The sequence below is a fragment of the Phascolarctos cinereus genome, unplaced genomic scaffold (genome assembly GCF_003287225.1).
Source record: "Phascolarctos cinereus isolate Bilbo 61053 unplaced genomic scaffold, phaCin_HiC Scaffold_4;HRSCAF=312, whole genome shotgun sequence".
In the NCBI taxonomy this organism is placed as follows: Eukaryota; Metazoa; Chordata; class Mammalia; order Diprotodontia; family Phascolarctidae; genus Phascolarctos; species Phascolarctos cinereus.
The window spans coordinates 15,118,141-15,143,466 of record NW_027555847.1 but is presented as its reverse complement, the minus strand read 5'-3'; the positions used below and the strand labels follow the sequence as shown (position 1 = coordinate 15,143,466).

General features: G+C 50.9%; 1 protein-coding gene across 3 annotated transcripts; it reads right to left on the bottom strand.

The window, feature by feature from the left end:
• Positions 1-1,048: 1,048 nt before the first annotated feature.
• Positions 1,049-25,319, bottom strand: GORASP1 (golgi reassembly stacking protein 1). Of its 3 annotated transcripts, none has more exons than XM_020970554.2 (9): positions 25,159-25,319; positions 14,754-14,834; positions 14,343-14,585; positions 10,951-11,037; positions 10,590-10,720; positions 9,866-10,004; positions 7,557-7,701; positions 6,445-6,597; positions 1,049-2,263 (listed from the first exon to the last, which is right to left on the bottom strand). In XM_020970554.2, exons 1-9 carry the CDS (start codon positions 25,219-25,221, stop codon positions 2,028-2,030), a joined length of 1,278 nt encoding a protein of 425 aa, XP_020826213.1. In that variant the 5' UTR covers positions 25,222-25,319; the 3' UTR covers positions 1,049-2,027. The 3 variants fall into 3 exon arrangements, with proteins under 3 accessions (XP_020826213.1, XP_020826214.1, XP_020826215.1); XM_020970555.2 differs by having other exon boundaries at positions 6,445-6,579; XM_020970556.2 differs by having other exon boundaries at positions 14,343-14,546.
• Between the last annotated feature and the right edge of the window lie 7 nt (positions 25,320-25,326).

Sequence of the window (25,326 nt, the reverse complement as noted above, 5' to 3'; positions counted from 1 at the left end):
GGGGAGGCGGGCAGCAGTGACCAACACGTAGCTGTACCATGTGAATCAAAAAAGATCATTCTCCCCCTCCCCAAAATCTCCACACAGAAGTGTCTTGGGGGGGGGGGGTCACCTTCAGTCAGAAGCAGCAAGAGCGTTGGAGGGTCGCAGGTGTTCACGGCAGCGTCACCCAAGGTGGTGGTCCATACCCCCTTCTTACCGAGACTCACCACACCCATACAGCTAGTGACAGTGAGAGGTGAGATCAGAAACCAGGAAAGAAATGGGTTCTGGCCCACATTCTGCCACTAAGTAGCTCAGTGTGCAGGCAAGATTCTGTCTCAGTTTAGGGTCACGTACAAGCAGCAAGGACCAAGTTCAAATCTCTCCCCTCTGCTCTTTGGTGCATTCCTAAGATCGTGGGATCCCTGACTTAGAGCCTGGGGGAGCCTAAAGACCGAGTCCAGACCCAGGCATGAAAAGGGACGTGCCTGGGGACCCACAGCAATTAAGTATTTGGGAGAAGGGGCAAAGAACCACCTGCTGTGTGCCCTGTAAGCCCTGTGCTAAGTGCTTCTGACAAACAGGATCTCATCCGAGCTTGCCAGCCCTGGTAAGAGGCAGGTCGAGGCTAAGTGACTTCATCACAGGAGGCCCCCCATACGGGCAGCCAGCTTGAGCTGGACCACCCGGAGCCCACGTTCTTCATCGAGTGGACCACAAAGTGCCTGACGACCTCCCCTGGACAAGGATGAACTTAAGTTGAGCCTCGCCAGGCTGTCCCCTCGGATAAATCCACACCTCTGTGCTCTTCCCTGAACATCTTTTCATCCTTGACTCTGAGCCTCATCCCTGGAAATGAGCTTTCCCACTATGGAGGCCCAGCTCTGTCCCAATCTTCCTCCCCACATCCCATGCCCACTCAGCATCCGAGGCTCCCCCCGGCTTTCTCTGCCCTGGGTGAGTGCAGGGACCCTGCCCTCCTGTTTCCCTCCCATCTCCCCTCCCACCCACGGGCCCCACTAGATTTTGTGCAAGAGAACAAAGAAGAAAACAAGCACAGCCCCCAGCAAATTGAACATCTTTATCAAAAGGCCAAGGAACCCACCCAGCATCAGATTAGTGTTAACCATCACCACACACAGTCCGCCCCAGAAGTGGGAATCACAAAAACATGAGCCACTGGGGGCGGCATGAGGCTCAGCTGTGCTGCTCGGACCAGGGGAGAACAGAGGACTGAGCCCTCCCCCAAATCCCACCGCTACATCCTTCATGTCCCAAGAACACCCACTGGTGTCACCCCGACAGCGTGGGCCAGCCCCACCCCACGTCCCGCACCAGGGTCCCCCTTTCCCTGCTCCTAACAACTGCACTGTGTAGCCCATCCCCCCCCCAGGGGTCTTTGCCTCTATTACTCTCTATATATAATCAATCTAGACCCAGACCGAATGACAGTAAGCCTCCTTGTGAGACAAGAGCAGCCCCTGAGGACAGTCCCACCTGGGCATCCTTGCCCTGGGGCGCCTGGGGATCCCCCCAAACCCGTGGCTCCTGAAGGCCCCACAGCTCATCAGCAACCTGCTGCTTGCTTGTCCAGGCCCTTCCCCGTGGGCCAGCTGCTCAGAATTGCCTCCCGAGCCACAATGATGGAAGAAAGCTGACACCAGAGCTAAGCCAGGCTTCTCATGCTCCCTGCTATCTGGCTCAGGGGAGCCTCCCAGGAAGGGCCTGGAAGGATCTCACTTGTTTTCCTACCCCAGAGATCCAGGAGCTCAGTCAAGGGGCTCTGACTGCACAAAGTCCATGTCTCCTTCACCATGTGTTAAGGCCCAAGGCTCCAAAGGTCAGCAGAGAAGCCAAGTTGGAGCTATGGACAGCCCTGGGAGCCAGAGGCTCCTGACCGTACACACCGTCAGTCTCCAAATCTAGAGAGAGAACTGTGGTCACCAGAGGTCGCTGGTATCCGATCAGGCAGGCGTGGGGACATCCGGGAGGACATGAAGCCAAGGGGAGCCTTCCAGGGGCAAGGGACCGGCAGTGCAGATGTGTTACTTGAGGGTGGTGCCTGCCCCCTCTGATTCGGCTTGCACCCTGCTCTCCCCAGCAGGCGGCACCTCGGCCCGGGCCAGGAGGAGGTCGGGGGCTTCATCGGTCTCGAGCGCTGCGCTGGAGCAGATGTCGTTGGGAAGGGTCACAGGTGAGCAAGAATCCGGCTGCTGCACATGTGGCCCTGAGCCATCCGGGACAGAGCCCTCAGGGTCTGACCCAAGCCCTGTGGCTTCATCTGAAAGATAGTGAATTTGTAATTAATTAGGAAAAGACAAAAGACACTGTATAAACAGAAGGGTGGCAACAGTTAAGAAAGACATCCTAACTGAGAGGTCAGACATGACCACAGCCCTGCAGCCTGAAAAGCCTCAGGCTCTGGTCGGCCGGTCAAAGATGGGGCACCATCAGCGACTCTGGCCCGAGTCTCAGGGACTGACCCTCAGAACTCTGACACGGCACTGGTTGTTCTCTGCTTAGTCACATGCTCAGCACCCACGATGTGCGAGGAGCCTCGTGGTCAGAATCCCCGGCAGCTAAGGTCGCCCTACCTTCGTTCCTCCGGACGTCAGCTTAGACTAGTGGTTTCCATCAGTCTTCTAAGAAGGCCAAGGTCGCTAAGCACCTACACACTGCCAGGCACTGGAGGAACAAAGGCAAAAACCAAGCAATCCCCCATGCCGCTGGAGGCATTCCCCAATCACAAACTGACCTCCCCCCCCAAAAAAGGGCGATGGGAGAAGAAGGAGGTAAGGTGGGTGAATTCAACCTCCCAGGCTCTTTCTAGCCCTGCCTAAGAAAAAAGCCCCAAAGGCCAAAGGAGAGCGGCTGGAATGGAGGAAGAAGGGCCGAGATGCCCAGAAGCTGACAAGATCCAAGAACACACCACGGCAAACCCCTACCCAGTAGGGACTGGAGGCCTTGGCTTAACCCTCAGGAACGATGATCTTTATCTCAAAGAAATGGTTAAATTAAAAAAACAAAGGCGGGAAAAGGGTGGTGGGCACTATATCCTCAGAGGGCGCAGAGCAGAGGACCACTAGGTGAAGACCCACGGAGGCAGAGACTGGACGAGTGCACGCAGTCTCCTCGGGCATCGCAGCCAGTGCCAACCCCAGGGCCTGGCACAGAGCTGGGACGCGTCAGTCGCGGGAACATCGCTGCCAGAGCAGCTACAGCAGTTGGGAAGAAGGCAGGAAGAGGAAATACATGCTTGTTCTATGAAAAAACACCAAGCATGGCAGCAACAATGACTTGATCTGCCCTGATGATAACTTCTTCCTAAAGGCACAGGGACCAGAAAAGGGAACTTCGATTCTGCACCTGATTCTCACCAATGGAGGGCAGAGGAACTGTTTACCGGGGCGGAAACCATGAGGCCCCACACCATGTTAGAATTTAGGACTGAGGTGGAGAAGAAAGCTAGGAAGGGCCTAACAAGCACCCAAGATTTGGGAGAGCAGATCTCAAAGGGTTCAAGATTAAAATTCTAGAGATAAAATCAGTCAATAAACATTTATTAAGCTCCTACTACGGACCAGGCACTGTGCTAAGCACTGGGTATACCAAAAGAGCCAGAAGACAGTCCTTGTCCTCAAAGAGCTTACAGTCTAATGGGGGAGACATGCAAACCAATACAGACAAAGCGAGGTCCATCCAGGAGATAATTAATAGACAGAGGCATGAGAATTGAGAGGGGTGGGGGAGGCTTCCTGGAGAAGAGGTTTTAGTCAGGACTTAAAGAAAGCCGGGAAGGTCAGGGGTGAAGGAGGGAGAGCGGTTCAGGCACAGGAACAGCCAGAGAGAATGCCCAGAGCCGAGCCAGGGTCACTGGGCTGCAGTCTGTGCTGGGAAGGAAGCTGTAAGAAGACTGGAAGGGGGCAGTCATGAAGAGCCCTGAACGCCACAGTAAGCATTTTGTACTTGGTCCTAAAGGCAACAGGGAGCCACTGGGGTTTACTGTGGACAGGGAAGGCGGCAGGTAACACGATCACACCTGCGTTTTAGGAAAATCACTTTAGTAACTGAGTGCAGGAGGCACTGTAGTGGGAAGAGACCCTAAGCAGGCAGACCCACCAGCAGCTACTGCCATCGTCCACATGAGGTGACGAGGGCCTGCACAGGGGTGGCAGTGTCAGAGGAGAGATGTTTCCAGAGGTATGATCAACAGGCCGTGCCACCATACTGGATAAGGGCCAGGGGGGACACGGTGAGGAATCCAGGCCCACTCCTCAATTGGGAGCTAAGGGAATGGGAGGACGGTGTTGCCCTCTACAGTAACAGGGAAGCGGGGGAGAAAGGGATTTGGGGGAAAGATAATAAATTCTGTTTTGCACATGTTGAGTTTAAGATGTCTACCAGACATCCATTTTGAGATATCTGAAAGACAGTCAGAGATGCAAGACTGGAGGTCAGCAGAGAGACGGGCTAGATCTGAGAATGGTCATGGTAGAGATGGTAATTCCAGTAAAATTAAGTCAGCCCACAGGGGATGGGTCTCTCTCAATAATGAGTATCTGAAGACACAAATAACAACTTCAATAAGTAGGAAAGAAAGGAATTGTCTAAAGAGCCTGAGGCAGACACTGAAGACAGAAGCCAAGGGAGGATCATTGGGTAGACCCAACAGGGTGGCACAGTCCAATATGCATCTTGCTAGAGAGTGAGTTCAGAATAAGCTGGGCCTGAGAACAAGAGTGAAGGTCAACAAAAAAGGCTCTTTGGGGATATTCTGGGAACATAGGCTTCCCCAAGACGGGACGGGAGCTCTGCTCTGGGCATGTGGACAGATGAGAACTGACAGCGGAGAGAAGAGCTCAGCTCCTGTTTCTCCTGTTCTCTGCTGAGGAGAATGACCGCTGGTACAAGAGAACCAAGCGACTAAGGAGGCAGCTGGCAAGAGCATTGAGCTGCCCCCGACGTCTTCATGCTTCTGTCGCAGGCGAACAACAGCCTCGGTGCTGGAAGATGGGGCAGGTGTGAGTGCAGACCCTGTCAGAGCTCGTGGAGGACAGACACATCCTGAAGAACTGCAGAAGGGCGAATGGTCCCATCTACAAGCTCGAAGCTGGACCTGACTCTTACTTACTGCCAAGATTCTAGAACCTATTACTAGAGGGATTGGTTAGAGAACATCCAGAAGAGGAAAAAGGGATGACCAAGTCCTGCCAGACTGACCGTGTCCCCTACCAGACAGGGTGACTAACGCCACAGATGAGAAGGATGCTTTTGGTAGAGTTGATCTAGACTTCAGCAAAGCACTCAATAGGAATCCTTCCATTTAATTCTCGTGGAAAAGAGGGAGAGCTGTGGACCAGGCGATGAGGCCAGTTAGGCAGAGTGGACCTGGAGGAAAGGCCAGACCCAAAGAATAGTCATCAGCGCTCTCTCTCTGATGGAAGGTCCCAGGGATCCCTGGCTGGCGCCACACTGTTTAACATTTCAGCCAGTGACCCAGATGAAGGCAAAGGGTACGCTCATGCAGCTCACAGATGACAAAGCACTGGAAACCACAGCTAACACACTGGTGACAGAGTCAGGATTCAAAAAGACCTTGGCAAGATAGAATCCTGGGCCAAATTCAATCAGATGACATTAATTAGGGACAAATGTGAATCCCAAAACTCTAACTTCATGAATCCAAGATGGGGACAATATTGCTAGAGAACTGTCTGTCTGAAAAAGACCCGGGAGGACTGGTGAGCCACAATCTTAATAGCTGCCCCCAGGGTGACATGGCAGCCTAGAAGGCTGATGCCATCATGGGCAGCCTTACAGAGCCAGGAGCATTCGGGACCAGGGAGGAAGAGTCCTCCTTTACTCTACCCTGGTCAGCTCAATCATGAGCACAGTTCTGGGCACCCCAGGTGGAGAGCAAGCCAGAGGACACACAGGCTGGGCAAGGGCCTTAAAATGCTCACTCCATGCCAGACACGATCGACCGAGTAGCTGTGTGCCGAGAAGGGACTACGTGGGGTTGGAGTCACCGCCGTCACCCAGAAGAGGAAGGAGATTCGTTCTGCCTGGCCCCAGAGAGGGCCAGAAGTCAAAGGGACCAAGAGGCCATCTGAAGTGGGAGGTCTAGAAGACCCTGCCCCCCACTGCAGCTGCCTCAGGAGGCAAGGGCTCAAGCAAAGGCTCCTTGTCACAACTGCAGCTGGGCAAACTTTTTTACCTGTGGCCACTGAGGTCCCTTGCAGCCCTCAGAATTCTGGGGGTGCTGTTTGGGCAGACTGGATGAGAGCGCACATGGCTCAGGCCCACGGCCCATGTTCCACGGACAGGGCGGGAGGAGCATACCCTCCAATGGGCATGGCCCTCCACATCGCCTGTGGGCTGGTTAAAGAATTCCTACCCTTTCCTATCAACCAGGAAGGACTGGAGTTTGGGTAGCTCTACCAGGCTCCAGGGGTCACTCACCTTTGTATACAGGTGGCTCTCTGCCGGGGAGGACACCCTCAGTTCCCATCACAGACTCCCCCAAAGAGTGGAGGGAGACAGAGGAAGTTGTGTTGGGCAGGGGTGTGACATCAGTGGTGTCCAAAAGGGCAATACCTGAAACATCAAGAAACCCTGGGGAGAAAGAGGGACACACTCCTTCAGACACCCATGGGAGACACTGCCCCCAATCCAAGTACTCGGGGCCTCACTGGACCCAAGCCTCCCTCCGACTTCCCTGCCTTCTCCCAAGCCTTCACCTTTCTTTAGTCATTTCTGAGGGCCTCCTCCCTCCCAACCACTTTCTCCTAAACGCTGAAATTCTTTGCTACCGGCTGATTTCCCTATTGATCTAGACTCGACTAAGGGACTCAGCAGTAAGGAAGAGGGAGCCTGGGCCTCATCACTCCAGCTCGGTGACGAGCCCTGACGGCAGTCCATCTGGACTGCTGACACTGAAAGAGAGTGCTTCTAAGCTGCTGGGAATGAGAAGACAGACACTGAACATGATGGAAGAGAAGGCGGCAACATCCCTCTCCTGCCCAGAGCTGGGCAGGAACATCTCTAAACCCGGTAAGTGAGGGAGAAAATAAACATGGCAGCCTGGTGGAGTAGTGACAGGGACTGCGGGTCACAGGCTGGTCTAAAAGAGGGCTCTGGAAAGGCGACCACCTACCTCCACCCCTCCATGAGAGGCCACCGTCTGTAAAAGCGAGGCCGATAAAGAGAACTGACCGAGCGTGACGGATGCCTACCGACCACCGAATATTTTCTCAGAAGTGTCCCTCCCGCACGGGCCCATATCTGAAATGCTCCTCATTTTCAGAAGCTGCTCTGAGGTGCAGCATCTTCAGGGATGTCACAAGGAAGAGCCTTCTTCAAGAATTTGCCTGCCTTCCTTATCTCTCTAACAACGATGCCTTATGTTCTATCAGACGCTGTTAACGGCATTCAGTTTCGCTTCACTACCTGTTGCTGGCGTTGTGATAATAAAGGGTTCCCTTTACGGGGGGAGTGGCAGTGATATAAAAAGCCAAAACATCAATAAACTATTTTCAAAAGAAGGAAGAACTAGTCGTCTCCTTTACGGATACCTGGGTCCATGACTCGCTGGACAGGGGGAGGTGGCTGAAGCGACGTCTCCACAGAATAAGCATCCCTGCTTGAGGCTGAGGACTGGTCCACATCGAGGACATGCACGGCCTCATCAAATGGGGAATCTGGTGCCTGCAGCGAAGCCTAAAAAACACCAAGAACCCAAGACAGCGTGAGTCTCGCTTGCCACTTGGTGGGGCCACAGCTATGGCGGCCTCTGTGGGGCTGCTGTCCCTTTTTTGTCCCTTGAGGCGAACAACAATGCCGAGGCAACGATGACCACAAGGAACGCTAGCCCACGCGCCTGCCCCCACCCCATCAGCCCCCAGAGCAGGCCTGGCCAATAACAACAACAGACATCCAAGTGTAAAAGTGACCATCACAGACAACAAAGGGGAGCCCAGTGGGAGACCCCAGAGGGGCTTGTAGGGAAAGCAGCCCTTTCTGGGTGGGTCACAGAGGCCACCTCTGCGGACAAGGCAAGGAGAACATCCCTCCGCCCACGGCCAGGCCAGGCCCACCCCTTGCACTTTCAGGTCTCACCTGACTCTCCTACGCTGGAGAGCCCTCACAGAAAGGCCTGTGACAACGACAGCCACCCGGTGCTGACAGGACTGACAGAAGGTGAAGCCAGAGGACGGCACGTGACCAGCGCTAGGCCATCAGCCTAGCCGGATCTACAGCTTTCCCTGGGGCACCTGGGGAGTCCCCACCCCCTCCTCCATGTTCCTTGCCCACATTTCTATCTCCTCCCATCCCAAAGGCACAGTCCAAGTAACAGTAACACCAGACCAGCCTTGCATCAGAAGACGCAGGCCCCATTTCAGGTTCTGCCAAGGCCTTGGCACTGCCACATAACTTCCTGCAAATCACTTGGGTAGAATCAGTTTTGCCCACTTGCCCTACCTATCTCTTGGGGTGGCAGAAGAACCAAATCAGATAGTGCCTCAGAAAATACTTTTGAAAGGTATCAAGGGATTAAAAGGTTTTTCACCAACAAAATCGACACAGAATCACAGAATTTTTCTCGATAAATTCCTGATAAAGTTCTGATATTCACAATATAAAGGAACTAATATAAATACTGAAGAGCAAGAGCCACTCCCCAAAGACGAATGGTCAAAGACGTGAACAGGCGAGCCTCAAAAGAAGACTAGAGTGACAGTATCAACAACCACGGGAAGAACGACCCAAATCATTGAAACTTCAAGGAAGGCCGACTAAAACGGAAGACTCTCGGACTCCATCACACCCCACTAGATTGGCACAGACTGAAAAACACGGAAAATCACCGTGATTGGAGAGGCTGCGTGACAACAGGCTCCAGTGGTCCACCCATGTGGCGACTAATTTGAAACTATTCTCCAAAATTAAATTAAATTGTGGCACACCCTTTGGCCCGGCGATACCGTGACTGAGACGTACACCGTTCCCCTGACAGTCACAGACAGAGACAGAGGATCCAAGCGTACAAAAACAGTTCTGGTGTTGTTTTTGGTGGCGGCCAAGGACAGTAAGCAGAGGGGATGCCCATCAGCCAGAGTACACCTGAACAGACCTGGGAGTGTGACTGTCGTGGGACGTTACTGCCAACAAGAGCACAGAATGGACGTAGAGTGAGCAGACCCAGGAGCACAATGCATGCACATACAGAATACAAAAGGAAGGACATTCCTAAGGAGACGGGATCTGCAGGGCAGTGTGGGCACTGCTGTGCTAAATACCTCCTTTTAAAAGACAGGCTGGCTGGAACAGATTCACGGCTTCCTCTACAACGTCATGCATGGACATGTCCATGTTTAACAAGTTCATGATATTTTTTAAGTAAAAAGACAGAGAAGGAAGTGGACACAGAATGAATAAATTTCAGTTATTACTTTATTTAAAAAATGAAAAGGACATGAGGTGTCCTTATCATAAAATAAACTGCTAATGTGTATTCCTAAAGTATGTCAAAACAGTCCTATAAATGAAAGAGACTTCGAAGGTTCTGAAAGCCAGCCCTCAGTCTCCAGGAGAACTTGGGCCATTCCAAACTCTTCACTCACTCTCCGAATCTAAAATCCGAGATTCCCCCACCTCCCTTCTTGTCTCCCAGGCCACTCTATCCATACCCCAAAGGCAGTGAGTCCTCCAAGCCCCCCTCCCATCCCTCCCTCTGAAACACAAGTTGGTCCACCCTACAGGCGACGGATACAATGCACCACAGAAAATATCCATCTGACATTTCAAATGTGAGAAGCCCAAGGAAGCCCCTGTGGCTGCCCACGTGACCAGACAGACCCCCATGGGCAGACCCTTCTCCTACCTCTGTGTAGCCTCCCTGGCCTGGGCTGGATGACAGGGTTTCAGTGGGGAGGGCCACGGGCGGAGTAGCGTCCAGGGGCTTCTTTAGGCTGACCGTCGGGATTCGGTGCAAATAGCCATATCCGATTCCACATCCTAGACTGAGGGACACCAAGAAAAACAGTGCAATCCAAGACTTCTTCCCTACGGTCCATGTCCCCCCATCCCCTCCCTCTAGGACCGGGGCCTTCTCCCCACCTGGTCAGCAGGGCTGATGCCACATCCAAAACCCTAATTCAGTCCAATGTGTGCCATTAAAAATCAGCCACATGGCCTGTGTAGATTTTAGAACCCACGACTTGCCCAGAAGAGGCGTTTGCAAATCAAGACTTCACGCCAAGATGCCAGCCCTTGGCTGAGCTCTCTGGAGACCCAGAGGGCTCTCACCAGCCCGGCTCTGCACCTCGCTACCCTCCCCTCCCCAGGCTGGGGAAGTAAAAGACAGCTCCTGCCCCTCTCTCTAGGGAATCGGCAGCCCAGACAGTCACGAGATGCAGATGGCGACTTGGTGGCGTCCGTCAGATGAAGAGCGGAGTCTCTGCTACTTCTTGACATCGGAGCATAGTGACTTTATCGACCAGACACAGCCCCATGTGACAACAAGTAAGGAGATAAGCCAAGATTCCTCTCTCAGAGACCTTGCCCACCCTGGCAGCGAGGCTGGAAGGACCCCAGCAGGACAGTACCTTCCTTCTCCACCCCAGGCGCCATTGGGAGTCACGACCACCTCACGGCACAAGTCGGTCTCAGAGTTATAAACCATCAGCTTCAAGGGCTTCCCCTCGTGGGACTCAATGAGTGTGAAGAAGTCCTCTGACTGAGTGAAAAGCAGGACACATCAACACCTCAGCCCCAAGGCGGACCCTCCTTCACCCCCGGGGAGTGGGAGGAGGGACCAGGATGGGGGGACCGACCGATTCTTAACCAGCCTCCAGCACACAGACGATCCGAGGAGTGGGAGTCAAGGCCAAGTCTGCCTCCTGCTCCCCCGGGGGAAGGGGCCCGACCCTTGGCAGGGGGCCCAGGGGGCAGGGAGGACTCTCTTACCTCCTGGAGAATCTGGTCAGAGCCAACCACATAGTCGGTGTACGGCTGAAGCCCAGCTAGGGCTGCAGGGGACGAAGGCTCCACGTCCTAGGCAGAAGAACCACAGGCATCCCCTCAGTGCCTCCAGTGCACTAACCCAAACGAGCTCCAAAAGGGAAGCGATGAGCTGGAAAGCCCATGCTGTCTCCCCCCCACAGGGAGGGCAGTCTCGGCACCTGGCACACAGGAGACTGCAGGGGAGGGGGTGGCAAAGAGGCAGGCAGACTGTTGATGGCCGGATGAAGGACGCTCAGCATCCCAACAGGAAGACAGACAGAGAGGGAGGAGACAGGAACGGTCACTGCGGGAGGGGTGGTGGACAGAAGGTGAGGGCCTTCTGGGCGAGCTGAGAACGAGCCAAACAATTCCGGAGAGCGGGCGCATGAAGAAAGCAACTAAACTGACCACAGCTTCGATCCCAGAGGTCAGTACAGGAATGCTCTGCAGGAAAGTCCCCACAGACCTGAATACGATCTGGGGGAAACCAGGCGCCCTTCCAATGGGGGAGCAACTAACCCAAGGCAGTAAATGAGTGTCAGGACCCCAGTAAGAATGCGAACCATAAAGGGACCCTTGAGAAGCCACAAGCCCTGAGCAAAGACGAGTGACCAGCGGTGGGAAGTACACACCAGCCACAGCCACGTCAACAGCAACCACGCTGGGCGCTGAAGACGGCGTCCAAGCACGTCCCGCCTTCTCTGCACCAAGACCCCGGAGTACCTACGGTCTGAGCTGGCTTTCACCCTCTTCCTTCCTGCTTCTTTGTTTCAAGGGAGAATTCTCTTATTGAGAAAAAAAAAGTGAGGGGAAAATGCAAGATAACATTTTAAAGTTGTAATTATTAGGGAAAGGGGGACGAGCAGTTTTGGTGCAGTGCTAGGCTTGGAAGAGGATCTCCCCAGGGCTAGGGAGAAGTTTGGAGTGTAGACAACTCTTTCAAAAGACCGTTAGGGGAGGGAAGAAATGGGCCAGTAGCTGGAGGGGGAAGAAAGGCCAGGGGACAGCTCTGTAGAGACAGCTAAGAGTCACCATCATCATAATAGGAGACATCCAAAGTGTGCAAAGTGTTCTGCAGACATTACTTCATTCAAACCTCAACTATAGCTCGATGAGGTGGGCACAACAGAAAATACAATCCCCATTTTACAGATGACAAGGCTGAGGCTACCTTGAGTCTCAGCTGGAGACTTGAGCATGTTCACAGCCAGATGGGAAGAAGCCAGAAGAGAAGAAAAATGCTGAAAAAGAATGATTTGGACCATTTGGTTCATGAAGTGGGAAGGACTGAGGGCAGTTGGGCCCCTAAGTGGTACTTCAGATACGCCTGAATGGTGGACCTGGAGTCCGGAAGATCTGTGTTCAAATCCTGCCTCAGACATTTACAAGCTGTGTGACCCCTGAACAAGTCACCTAGTCTGTTTGCCTCCGTTTCTTTTTGTAAAATGGGAGTAAGAATAAACCCAAAGAGCCCAGCTTCTGGGATAAGAACTCACTATTTGAAAAAAAACTTCTGGGAAAACTGGAAAAGAGAATGGCAGAAACTAGTCATAGACCAACATCTTACACCATACACCAAAATAAAGTCAAAATGGGCACATGATTTAGATATAAAGGCTGATACTATAAGCAAACTGGGAGAGCAAGGAATAGTTTACCTGTCAGATTTATGGAGAACAGAAGAATTTATGACCAAACAAGGAATAGGGAACATTACAAAATGCAAAATGGATAACTTTGACTACATTAAGTTGAAAAGTTTTTGCACAAAGCCAATGCAACCAAGATTAGGAGGGAAGCAGAAAACAGGGAAAGAATTTTTACAACCAGTATTTCTGATAAGGGCCTCATTTCTAAAATATAGAGAGAATTAAGTCAAATTTTTTAGAATATAAGCCATTCCCCAATTGATAAATGGTCAAAGGATATCAACAGGCAGTTCTCAGATGAAGAAATTAAAGCCAGCTATAGTCATATGAAAAAGTGCTCTAAATCTCTATTGATTAGAGAAATGCAAATTAAAACAGTTCTGAGGTACCACATCACACCTATCAGATTGGCCAACATGACAAAACAGGAAAATGATAAATGCTGGAGAAGAGGTGGGAAAATTGGAACACTTACGCGTTGTTGGTGGAGTTGTGAACTGATGCAACCATTTTGGAGAGCAACTTGGAACTGTGCCCAAAGGGCTATAAAATTGTGCATACCCTTTGACCCAGCAATACCACTTCTAGTGCTATATCCCAAAGAGATTAAACAAATGGGAAAAGGATCCACATGTACAAAAATATTTATAGCAGCTTTTTTTGTGGTGGCCAGGAACTGGAAATTGAGAGGATGCCCATTAATCGGGGAGTGTCTGAAGAAGTTGTGGTATATGAATGTATTTAATGGAATACTATTGTGCTATAATGATGAGCAGGCAGACTTCAGAAAAACGTGGAAAGACCTCTATGGACTGATACTGAGTGAAGTGAGCAGAACCAGGAGAACATTGTACACAGTAACAGCCGCATTGTGTGATGACTGACTTTGACAGACTTGGCTCTTCTCAGCAATGCAAGGACCTAAGACATCTCCAAAAGTCTCATGATGGAAAATGCTATCCACATCCAGAGAAAGAACTATGGAGTTTGAATGCAGATTGAAGCAGACTATTTGCTCTTTTTTCTTTCTTCTGTTTTATTTTTTTTTCTCTTTCTTGTGGTTCCTCCTATTGGTTCTAATTCTTCTTTACAACCTGACTAATGTGAAAATATAAGAATATAATAAGAATGTATATGTAGAGCCTATATCAGATTGCGTGCCCTCTTGGGGAAGGAGCGGGGAGAGAGGGGAGAAAAATTTAAAACTCAAAAGCATATGGAAATGAGTGTTGAAAACTAGGGAGTAAGAATAACATCAACCCCACAAGGCTGTTGTGAAGGTCGAATGAGATATAGGAGAGGAGCCCCCACAGGGACAGAGGAGGGAAGTTCCCGCAGGGACAGCTTCAGTCCTGATGCCTGCTGTGGGTGCTGGCCTGGACTGGTGACTGGGAGCTAAAAGGGGGCCATATCGGGAAGGAGAGCAGAAGTGAAGTGGGGTAGGCTACGGGGGGTGCTGGATGGCAGAGGGGGGTCCAGCTAAGCAGAGGATTTGCTGAGTGGGAACAGCAGAACCCAAAGAGCCAGGAATTCTTGGGCGGTGAATCAGGAGTCAGTGGGTGACCACGAGCTGACCGAGCCAGGGGCTGGGCCACAGCCGGCTCTGTACGTATGGCCAGGACCCCCCCCCCGCCCCAGCCCTGGGGAGCCCTGGGAGGAGGCCAGGAGGGGCGAGGGCCGGCAGCGCACACCGGGCCGCCTGCTTACCAGAACGTGCCACACGTGCTCGTTGGCCCTCTGGAAGCTGCAGAAGCGCACACTGGCCCCCAGCAGGCCCTGGCCTCCCCACATGTTGCTGGGCACCACCTCCACCTCGCGCACCCTCAGGGTCTTGATGCTGTACACCTCCAGCTTCACCGGCTTCTCCATGTTGGCCTTCAGCAGGTCCTTCAGGGTGCTGCTCTCCTTGTTCTGTTGTTGGGGAGAGACAGGGGGAGGGGTCCCCCAAAGCTTCTTCCTGTTAACACATCCTGAGGCCCACGGGAAAAACCACCCCGCCCTCCGCCATGGGCCCCCACCCAGAAGGGGGAGGCCCGGGCCTGCATGAAGACCTGTCACGGGCATCTCACCACCACCACCAGGAGGGGAATGAGGGGTAGGGCCTGCCCCTGGACTCACCAGCCTCGAATGGCCAATGGTGATGATGAAATCAAAGAACGGCTCCAAGCCGGCCTGCTGAGCCGGAGAGTTCTCCTGAACCTGTAAGACAGGAACCCAGACGACACGGAGTCAGTCCATCGCTTGAGGCAGAGAAACCCACCAGGCACTTGTAGCATCACCCTTCTCCCCTGCTTCTAAGGCCTGGGGTGTGTCGCCTTCACCCATCAAAAGGGCAGCGCCTGAAGAATATGGACTGGCCCATCGGCCTGCATTCCCACACCCAGATCTCAGCCCGGTGCCTGACCCAGAACAAGCACTTCATCTGACACAGAAGTAGTAGGACCAGTACTGTCAGTAGTGGCAGTAGCCGCAGCAGTAGTGACAGTACCAGCAGTAGTATCAGTAATAATAATAGGAGGAGGAGGAGTAGTAGTACCAGTAGTACCGTAGTGATGATGGTGGTGGTGGTAGTAGTAACACTAGTAGTAGCAATAACAATAACTAGTATCTACATAGCTCATTAAGGGCACTTAACAGGAATTTTCTTACTAACTCACAATAGCCCTGTGAGGTAGATTCAATTAGCATCCCCATTTCACAGATACAGAAACAAGCTAAGGTAAAGTGACTTGCCCAAGGTCACACAGCTAGGAAGCATCTGAGACAAATTCACACTCGGGTCTTTCCAACTCCAGGTCCTGGGCTCTATCCACCGTCCTATCTGGTACAGAACAACCAGACTGCTTGGCAACTCTGACTTACAAATTCCACTGATTCTGCCCTAGCAAACCCAAAGAGCTGAAGGAAAAATTCAGTTATTGGATGAACTGCTGCAAAGCAAACAGGCAAAGATTATGACAGCTGAGCCCCAGAGGGTGAAGGGGTGAGATGAGTCCAGGATGCACATCAGGGAGCCTAATCTTGTTGAAATTCACCTGCTATTTTTCCCTTTAGTTGACCATCTGAAGTAGACGGCTTTCTCTCTGGAAAGGAAAGTACCTCATTCCTAAAACAATCAGCAAGCATTTCCTCGGTCCCAGCGTTCTTGACAGCATGCCAATTTGGGGGAATGGGAGGAGAAGCTTCCAGCGGCTTGGTGCATTTAGGGGGTAAGACTCACACCCGTGACAGGTTAAAGAACACCAAACATAGCTGTACAAGGCAGTCTAGCCAGAGTGTGGAAAAAGGGCAGGTTTCATTCACAAGAGGGGTGAGGCTGTGACTGGCCTCCAGGAATGGACAGGATTTGGTGAGGAAGAGAAAGAAGGTCATTCGAGGCAGGGACAGCACATGCATGGTGAGTTCCATGGACACAACATGGAAGAAACAGAGGGTTCGTGCAAGGAGGCAGTCGAGTAAAATGTACACAGGGTAGAGCAGGAACCACCTGGAGAAGCCCTTTGAAAAGGAAGCCTGGAGAGGCCCTGGGCAGTGGGGAGGCCAAGACTAACCCCAGAGGCAATCATGTGCCAAGGGGCGTAACTGGCAAGGTCATCTAACAGGACTATTCACGTTGGAGAGAAACAGAACCCACCGAGCCCAGGCCAGAGTCAACACAGTCTGGATCCAGCCAGGAAAAAGTAAGGCCCGCTGGTCTCCCACACACCCCCAGAGTAGGACAACTTCGAATTAGCAGGCGCTTATTAATCACCTACTCGGTGCTAGCACTGGGCTAGCTTCTGGGGATTCAAAGACAAAACACCAAAAACAGTCCCTGCCCCTGAGGAGCTTACATCCTCCTCACATTCTACATTACAATTATATTTAAATATATACAAAGTTGGGGGTGGGAGGGTGGCAGAATGAGCAGTAACCACTGGGGGTCCTGGCAGCTCAGAAAAGGATGTAAGGAGAAGCTGGTCCTAAGGCTGGGCAGGAAGGAGTGGGAGAGACTCCAAGAGTCCCGAGGGAGGAAGGAAGACAGCCCACCTGAAAGCCCGGGGAAGGCCATGCGCAGGGAGAACTGACATTGAGTCAATCTTAAAAGACAGGCTGGAGCCAGGGGGAGAAGGGCTCAACTTAAATGCCAGAGAAAACAATAGGGAGCCGGTGAGGCTTCTAGAACAGGACGAATAAGGTAGTGGGGAGAGGAGAGTACTGATCACCAAGCCGAAGAAGAAAAGAAAGAGCAAGCGGCCATGAAAACTTGTACCAAGCAGAGAAAAGGGCAGAAGGAGCCTCATCCAGAGTCCCGGGACAGCCTGGAGCGGCCACACAAAATACACCCTCTTCTGAGCCGTCTACAATACTGGTTTTCTGTGCTTCTTTATATATGGCAATGGTCGTGTTTATTGAGTTTGTCAAGTTTATAATAAAGAAAAATCTCACATGAGCTCCAGCCCACATCACCAGCTGCCTACTGGGCATCGCAAACTGGACACCACATAGACATGTTCAGGTCAACACCAACACTGAACTTGATGCCTTCCCCATCCTCTGCTTCCAAGCTTTCCTGTTACGCTGTGGAAAGTACCTCCCTCCGCCAGCACCAGGTGCACCTGAACTCGGCCCCGCCTCCGACTGTTAAGTTTTGTTGTGTCTGTCTTCACACCCCAAAGACCCTCATCACCTCACACCTGGACCCCTGAATCAGCTCTGCAATCATTCTCCCTGCCTCCAGCCCCTCCCCTCAGATGCCAAAGCAATTTTCCTAAAGTGCACATTGGCAGATTCTGCTTGGTGGGCAACCTGACAATACACAGAGTCACAAAATAACCATGCCTTTTGATCCTATGATAGTAATTACTAATGAGACAATACAGAGTATCATTATGAAGAAGAAAAAAGAAATAATGAAGAGCGAAATGAGCAGAACCAGGGAAATACTGTATATAGTAACAGCAATATTGGGTTTTTTTCATTGTGTTGTTTTTTGGGGGGAGTGAGGGGGGCAAGGCAATCAGGGTTAAGCGACTTGCCCAGGGTCACAAGCTAGTTAAGTGTTAAGTGTCTGAGGCCCAATTTGAACTTAGGTCCCTACTCCAGGGCTGATGCTCTTAGCAGTGTACCACCTAGCTGCCCCTGGCAATATTGTTTTAAGAACAACTTTGAGCAAACAGGTCATTCTCACTATTATAAATACCCAAATTAAAGACAAAGGACATGTGAAGGAAAATCCTATCTGCAGCCAAAGAAAGAACTAATAAATAGAATGATTTTACATATACATACATACATACATACATACATATACATATATATATAATTTGTGTGTAATGATAGCCATCTCTAGGGCAGGGAAAGGGGAAGGGAAGAAGAAAATGTACATGATAATTTTATTACATATTTAAAAGGAATAGTAATTTGTACATAACAGATTTGCAGTTTCATGTACACTCATCTTTTTTATTATACTATGTTATGGAAATACATGTTTTATTCCGTAAATTAAAAATAAGTAAAAATTTTAAAAAAACAAAGTCCATGGCACACTTCTACATAGAGAGAATGCATTCAGTATATTTTTATTTTTGATGATGATAATTTCTATGAGTTATAATTCATGTTTTTTAATATATAGAATTTCTGAAAATAAAAAAGAAAACTATAATATTCAAAATTATTGTAATCCTTATTGTAATTATTACATAAATACATTAAAAAGTTGCAAAACAAAACAAAAAAAACTATGTGAGCTCTGGAAAGTCAGACCAACTATGTTTTCTTTCACAACAGGACTATCATGAAAATATTCTGCATGACTACACATGTATAAACTAGATCAAATTACTTGCCTTCTTAATGAGGGTGATGGGGTGGGGAGGGAGAAAGGAAGAGAGTCTAGAACTGAAAGTTTTACGAACGAAAGTTAAAAAGTGTTTTTGCATGTAACTGGGAAAAAATAAAATATTAAATAAAAAGAAGAAAGAAAAATAAAGAAAGTCAGACCAAGCCAGGCAGTCCCAGAAATAAACCGGATGCCTGTCATCTGAGTATCAGGCTGGCTAAACACTCATCCCCAGAAGGCTGTGCAGTCGGGGATGATGGTAGTTTTCATCATGACCATCATATATCAGTAACCTTCTAACTGAGGCAGGGAAATACTGGAAGGGATCATCATATAGACAATGCTGTAAGTATTCAGAGTAAAGAGTAAGTGCAGCCAGGTGGCCCAGTGGATAGAGCACCGGCCCTGAAGTCAGGAGGACCTGAGTTCAAATCCGCCCTCAGACCAAACACTTGACACTTACTAGATGAGTGACCTTGGGCAAGTCATTTAACCCCAACTGCCTTTAAAAAAAAAAAAGCTTAAAAATTCAAGTACAGAGATACATATCACAAACAAAAACCTTCCACATCCTCTGCATCAAAACCAAAATATCAGTCGAGCTCTTGAAGTAGAATGGGGGGACAAAAGTTTAGATCATCATAAAATCATTTGGATAATTTGTTTAATCAATAAATTAGATCAATAATTTAGACAACTACGTAACTCACACCAACTAAAACTTCGAGTGCCCCTGGTGGCAGCTAAGGGTATTACCCAAAACTTCTGCCTCCCTGACACCGTGGCACACTGGATCGCAGCTGAGGCTGGAGGAGCAAAGTCGCGGGAAAGGCAGTATTTTGTCAATATAAACCAATGAACACAGCAGTGGGCAGGCTGTGGGCTTGCACGTTAGTCACAAATGATGTAAACTTTGCTCAAAGAAGAGACTATGAAATAACTCTAAGTCACCGTTATTTGTACATTGCAAGACTACAACCTACTACATGGTTACCTATGAAGGCTTAATAAATTAGTTCCTTAAAAAGGAAAAAAGAAAAAATTTTAAAAATCGTGTGTGTGTGTGTGTGTTTGTGTGTGTGTGTGTGTTTGTGTGTGTGTGTATGAGTGAGAGAGTGAGAGTGAGAGAGAGATTGCTAATGTCAAATAACTGCAAAGAGCCCAAACATTCAGCAGCTGAATAAGTCACAGTCTGTCAAACATAACGAAACGTGCCAATGTCTCTAAAATTGAGAATGAGGAAGACAAAACAGTTTGGAAAGATACATGAAATACTGGAAAGCCTGAACCACAGGAACAGGATGTGCCCTAACTGTGAAAAATACACTCTCAAAAGGGGACAGAGCAAATGACTGATGGGATGATACGACTACGCTATATGCAAACATTCATTTAAAAAATGAAAATAGTTGTTTTTAGTTTTGTTTAAATTTACTGCATAAATTTTTTCTTTAAATACACTTGAACCTTTAAACACAAAACTATAATAATGAGATAATTTTTAAAACATCACAACAACACGAAGAAATTCATTTCTCCCCCGCAGACAAGGAGTCTAGAGAGAGTGGAACTCTGTCAGGTGCGCCCTCCGTGTGGGCAGCTTCCTTGACCTTCCTTTCACTAGAGCCAGGCAAAGGCCTACAGATTCAGATCAGCTCATGGGCAAAGCGGGGGGTGCAGCAACTCCCCAAATGGCTGGTGGTGGGTGGTGGCACCACCGAGGAGGTGGCTCTGCAGGGCTCTGCTGGAATGATGGGACAACAGCCAAGCTCTGCCGGGGGGGGGGGGCAGAGACCAGGCTCCTCAGCCACTTCACCATCCATAATGATGGCTGGCATATAAAGGTGAGGTGGGTCTGTGGGATCCTTCTTCAGAGCCAGAGTCTCTCTACAAAGACAGACGCCTGTACTCCATCAGCTTCCAGGGAGGACAGAATTCATCAAGAGAACATTTCCAGCGGCCAGTGCGGCTCAGAGGTTCTGTCCCATCTCTCGCCCCAATGAGGCTCTCTCCTAGGTGTCCCTATCAATGGGTGGGACACCTAGGAGGGAGTCTCATTGGAGCATACGTGGCATACCAGGCATACATGGCAGACACAGGCTCCACCCCCCATAAAGACATCAACAGTGTGGGAATCCAGGGTCTCAGACTGGCATGTACATCTTCAGGGTGGCACCCACACCTGGCACTGCCCTGGAGAAAGCCCCAAAGGCAGCCTTTGTTTCTCTGGAGAAAAACAGGCTGTTCTACTTTGAAATGGCAATCATGGTGATGGCCAAGGGACTTTTTTGTTGTGTTCTCTGGAGCTCTCTCCTCAGCCAAGAGAAGAAAGCAGGGGGTTCTCTGGCAGATGGATGCTTTGCATTCAAGGGTGTCTTCCCAGATGATGGCACCAATGGTGCCCATGACCATCCTGGCCCTGTGCCTTTCCATCACTACTTGCTAAGTAGTCCAGAAGCTAAGAAAAGCCAGACGACCCATAAAAGCAGAGGCCTTGCCTCTGGGTACTAAGCTAATAACGATAATAATAATAATGGTGGTGATGATGATTATGATAATAATGATAATTGCATCTGAGGTACAATTTGATCTTGTCTTCCAGATTCCAAGTCCTATCCATTGTGTCCCATAGCCACCTAAGCAAAAAGAGAAATGGCAGAGGCTCCTTCTGGGGACAACGCCCATCCTGAAGAGCCCTGTCCTGATGGGACATTGTCCACTACACACAGGCGTGGCTCCAATCATGCTTTACTCTCCTCCCTGTCGGCCATCTATCGACCTATGCTCTCACCCCCATTCCACTTTCCAGGTCTGGATTCAATGTAATCAGCTGTCATTGATCCTGGAAAAGGCATGGCAACCTACCCTCCTGTGAATCCACTCACCAAACCCTCCCTGGCCCCCTCCTGGGTTAGAACGTAAGCTCCTTGAGGGCAGAAGCTGTCTTGGCTTTTGTATTTGTGTCTGTAGCACAGTATAGGAAACAGAAAGTGTATAATAAATACTCTGCTTGCCCCTGAAAGGCAGGACACGTCCAAGGGAGGGTGTGATTCCCTTTGTCCAGCACAAGGTTTCTGGGTTTTCAGTAACAAGGACTCTAAATAGGAAAAGGGCCAGAGATCATTTCAAAACAAGGAACATGAGAAGTTTTCTCTACAGCATCCCGCTCCTCAAATACCCCAATGGCACAGGCCTCAGCACTTCGAAAGATGGGCATTTCCACCGCAGAACAGCTCCAAACATTAGAAAGCTGTTCATTACGCCGAAGTGAAATCCAGCCTCCGGGAGCCACACACAAGTCAGCTCTCTCTTCCACTTTACAGCCCACCTAATATGGTTGCAGAGAGCAACCATGGGTCAGTCTGCTGGTCATGGGAGATTAATCTAATTACAACTCCCACAATGGCCTGGCTGGGTCTCCCCTTCCGCTGAGGCTGAATGCAGTCAAACCACATTTAGCCAAATATAGCTTGGAGAGGAGCTTCCTGGAAATGGCCTGCCCTGAGCCAGGCCCCGAGAGGGTGCCAACAGCCTTCCCCTCGCCCTGCTGCTGCCCGACATACAATCTTCTATGCTCCAGGTGTAATGATAGACTTGCAAAGCAAACACAACCAGGCTGTTCTGAAGAGAACAGTGTGGCCTTTGATCAGTCAAGCAGGAAAAAGCCTGGAACCAGAATCAGGAAAAGAAACACAGCAATCTGCACAGAACAGGACGTGCTCTAGGTCGTGTAAGAGAATTGAGGGACACATCTGACAGCATGTTTGAGAATTCCCAGGGAAGTGAGGACACGCCAGGCCTGTGGAGAAGGCGGGCAGCAGACCCACAGTAACAACTACATCTGCACGGGGCACTTTGAGATCTGCAAAACGCCTTCCACACACCATTCCTGGGAGAGGGCGAGTGGCTGGCGTGTGGGAACGAGAGCCGGTCACCCCGTGGCCCGTGTACTGGCCCACATTCAGAGGCACCATATGGAGAAGGACAAAAGGAAGGGGGCTGGCGGCAAAGCCCGGGCAAAGCTCCAGAGATGGACGGAAGCCAACCCAATGGGGGCAATCTACAGTATACTTTGGGACTGCAACCACCCGTACAAAAGAAACAGGCCTCGAAGGATCTCCCAGCACCATCCTCCTACCTCACTGGCCTTTGGCAAGTCATAGCCTCCCTGGGCCTCCCCTCCTCAGGGGTAAATGGGTTCTCTGGGGTCCCGCCTTCTCTGAGCTCGGAACAGGGCTTACTTACACTGTCAGATGAGGTCAGTGGACGGATTATAACTGTGTGGCTTGGACACGGAAGAGGACCTTGATCTGGGATTCAGGATATAAAAACAAAAGGCATTGCTAAAACTTGTTTGTAATAAAAAAGAAAAAAAAAGCTTAGCAGACCCAGAATCCAATAAGCCTCAGAGCCTGGCTGGGCCTCTGGTGAAGCCTGCCATGGGGCTGAATGTAAGCTCCTGGAGGGCAGGACCATTCTTGTCTTTGTTGAGGGCCAAGCACAGTACGTGGCACAGAACAGGCAATGAATAAATACCTGCTGAAAAGACTAATACGGAAATATGTTGTCCATGAAAGCACGTGGATAACCTCCATCAGACTGATGGGGGGGCAGGGAAGGGGTGGGGAGAATTTGAGACTTAAAACTTAAAATACATCTACATCTATGTCCATATAATTTTTTACACGTAATTGTGGGAAAGAATAAAAGGTTTTTTTTATGAATAATGCTGGTGGACTGATTATTGATAAGGTGTTCCATGAAATTCATTTGGACTCTGAACCAAGGTCCAGTCCAAGTGCCTGGTATACACCAGGTGCTTAATAAATGCTAACAGAAAGTCAGCTGAGGACCAGCTTCAGAAGCACAGCTGCTCAGCTATGCTAAAAGACAAACATTACCAAGCTCTCTCTCTCCCTGCCTGGAGGTGGCAGAGATTCTCTCTGACAACGGCAGGATGCTTCTTCCAGAGGGTTTGAAACCAAACTGAAGGTGCACTGGGGAAACATTCATATACAACCTCTCCCATTGTTCTGCATGAAACCCTGCTCACGAGGCTGACTCTGGTGTGGGAGGAAGGAGGCCCAAGGCCTGGCTCTGCCTCCTACTACCTGCAGGACCCCCAGGGGCAAGTCTGTTCATCTCTAAACTGAGGGGCTGAGCAGAGAGCCCGAGGCCCCTTCTGGCTCCCAACAGCTGATCCCATTATTATGACTATGAGTAATGACGTTTGCCTGCATGGAGAAAGGCTTGTTGGTCAAAAGCCAAGTCCAGTTCTGTGGGGCACCTCTGAAAAAATACCTCCAGAGGCTCCAGGAAAGACCTTTGAGATCCTCCCCAGCCCAACTCCTCAGCTGGCCCATAAAGGCTGGGGAGTCTCAGGACCCACAGGGCCACGGGCAGAGGGAGGCCTAAAGCCCAGGTCTCGGACTTCAGTGCACCCATCCCACTGCCTCCGGCTAAAGCGACCTTTTGAGATGCTACATTCCTGCATGCCAAGGATGGCTTTGGCTTTGGCTTTGGAGAGAGGGCTGAGAAGGTCCGTCAGAGGAGCCAGACAGCAGCAGTAAATACACTTTCAAGGCCGCATAACGACACTGGCTTTTACCAAGAACCAGGAGCCCTCACCGGGATTGGCAAAGAATTTGGTATCTGGGCAGGAAATAAACCAAGGCTATCCCAAGCCACGGGCCAAGATCTGAACAGGGAACCCGTGCAGCTTCCTAAGAGGATTCTGTATTCACAATCACGTGGCGCATCCCCGCTCCAAATCATAGGCAATTAGAGAAACGCAAATCACAAGAGCCCTGAGGGGTTTCGCCTCATCACACCCTGCAAATTGTCAAGGATGACAAGAAATGGCAACAGTAAACGCTGGAGAGGTTGTGGGAAGGCAGGCACGCTAATACGTTGTTGGTGGAGCTGTGAAATGGTACAACCATTTTGGAAAGCAATTTGAAATTAGGCAAATAAAGTGATCCAGAAACTCTCAATGAGAAAAAAGTTCCCATACATATAAAATATGTTCGCGATAGCAAAGAAGCGGACACGAGGTCGCAGAGTGGCCGCAGCCCTGGCAGGGCAGGAACGCAGGCTGCAAGAAACAGAAGCCTGGAAAGAGCTTGCCGAACTGAGGCGGAGGAAGCGCAGGACCAAGGAAGGGGCCCCGCGGCCCACCAGGCGCAAAGGTGACCGGGGTAGTGGGGCTCCCGGGAGGGGCGGGGACCCCCAGATCGGGGGAGCCCCCTCACGCCACCCGCTTCCGACTTCTCCAGCCTCGGCGGGGGATCCTGGGGATGGCCGCGATGACGTCACAAAAATGAACTAAACAATAAAGGGGGGGTGGGGAGCCGCCGGCGAAGCTGCCTCGCGACCTCCCGGGGTGATTCCGGCCCGAGAAGTGGGGGGACACACCCCCGGGGCCACTGCTCTGGGGTCACACAGCTGGGAGCATCCAGGGGGTCACAGGCTCAGAAAGGAGCCCCTTTGTTCTGACATATGGGGAAACTGAGGCCCGGGGGCCTTCGGGGATCTGGGCGGGGTCACAGGTCACGAGCTGGAAGCAGACGGGGAGGCCACCTTGTCCAACCCCGTCATGGACAGGTGGGGAAACTGAGGCCCGGGAAGGTCTGCCACCCCAAGGTGGCTGCCGCGGACCCCGCTGAGCCCACCCCGCCTGGCTGCCGCATCACTCACCCCGTGCAGGTGGAATCCCTCCGCGCCGCCCTCAGGCTGCTCCGCGCTGGCCGTCAGGCCCATGGCCGCACGTGTCCCCAGGCGGCCACTGTCCGGCTCCGGCTCCGCGGGCTCCGGTTCGGCCCGGCCCGGCCCGGTCCAAATTGATGCGCAGGCGCAGCTGTCGGC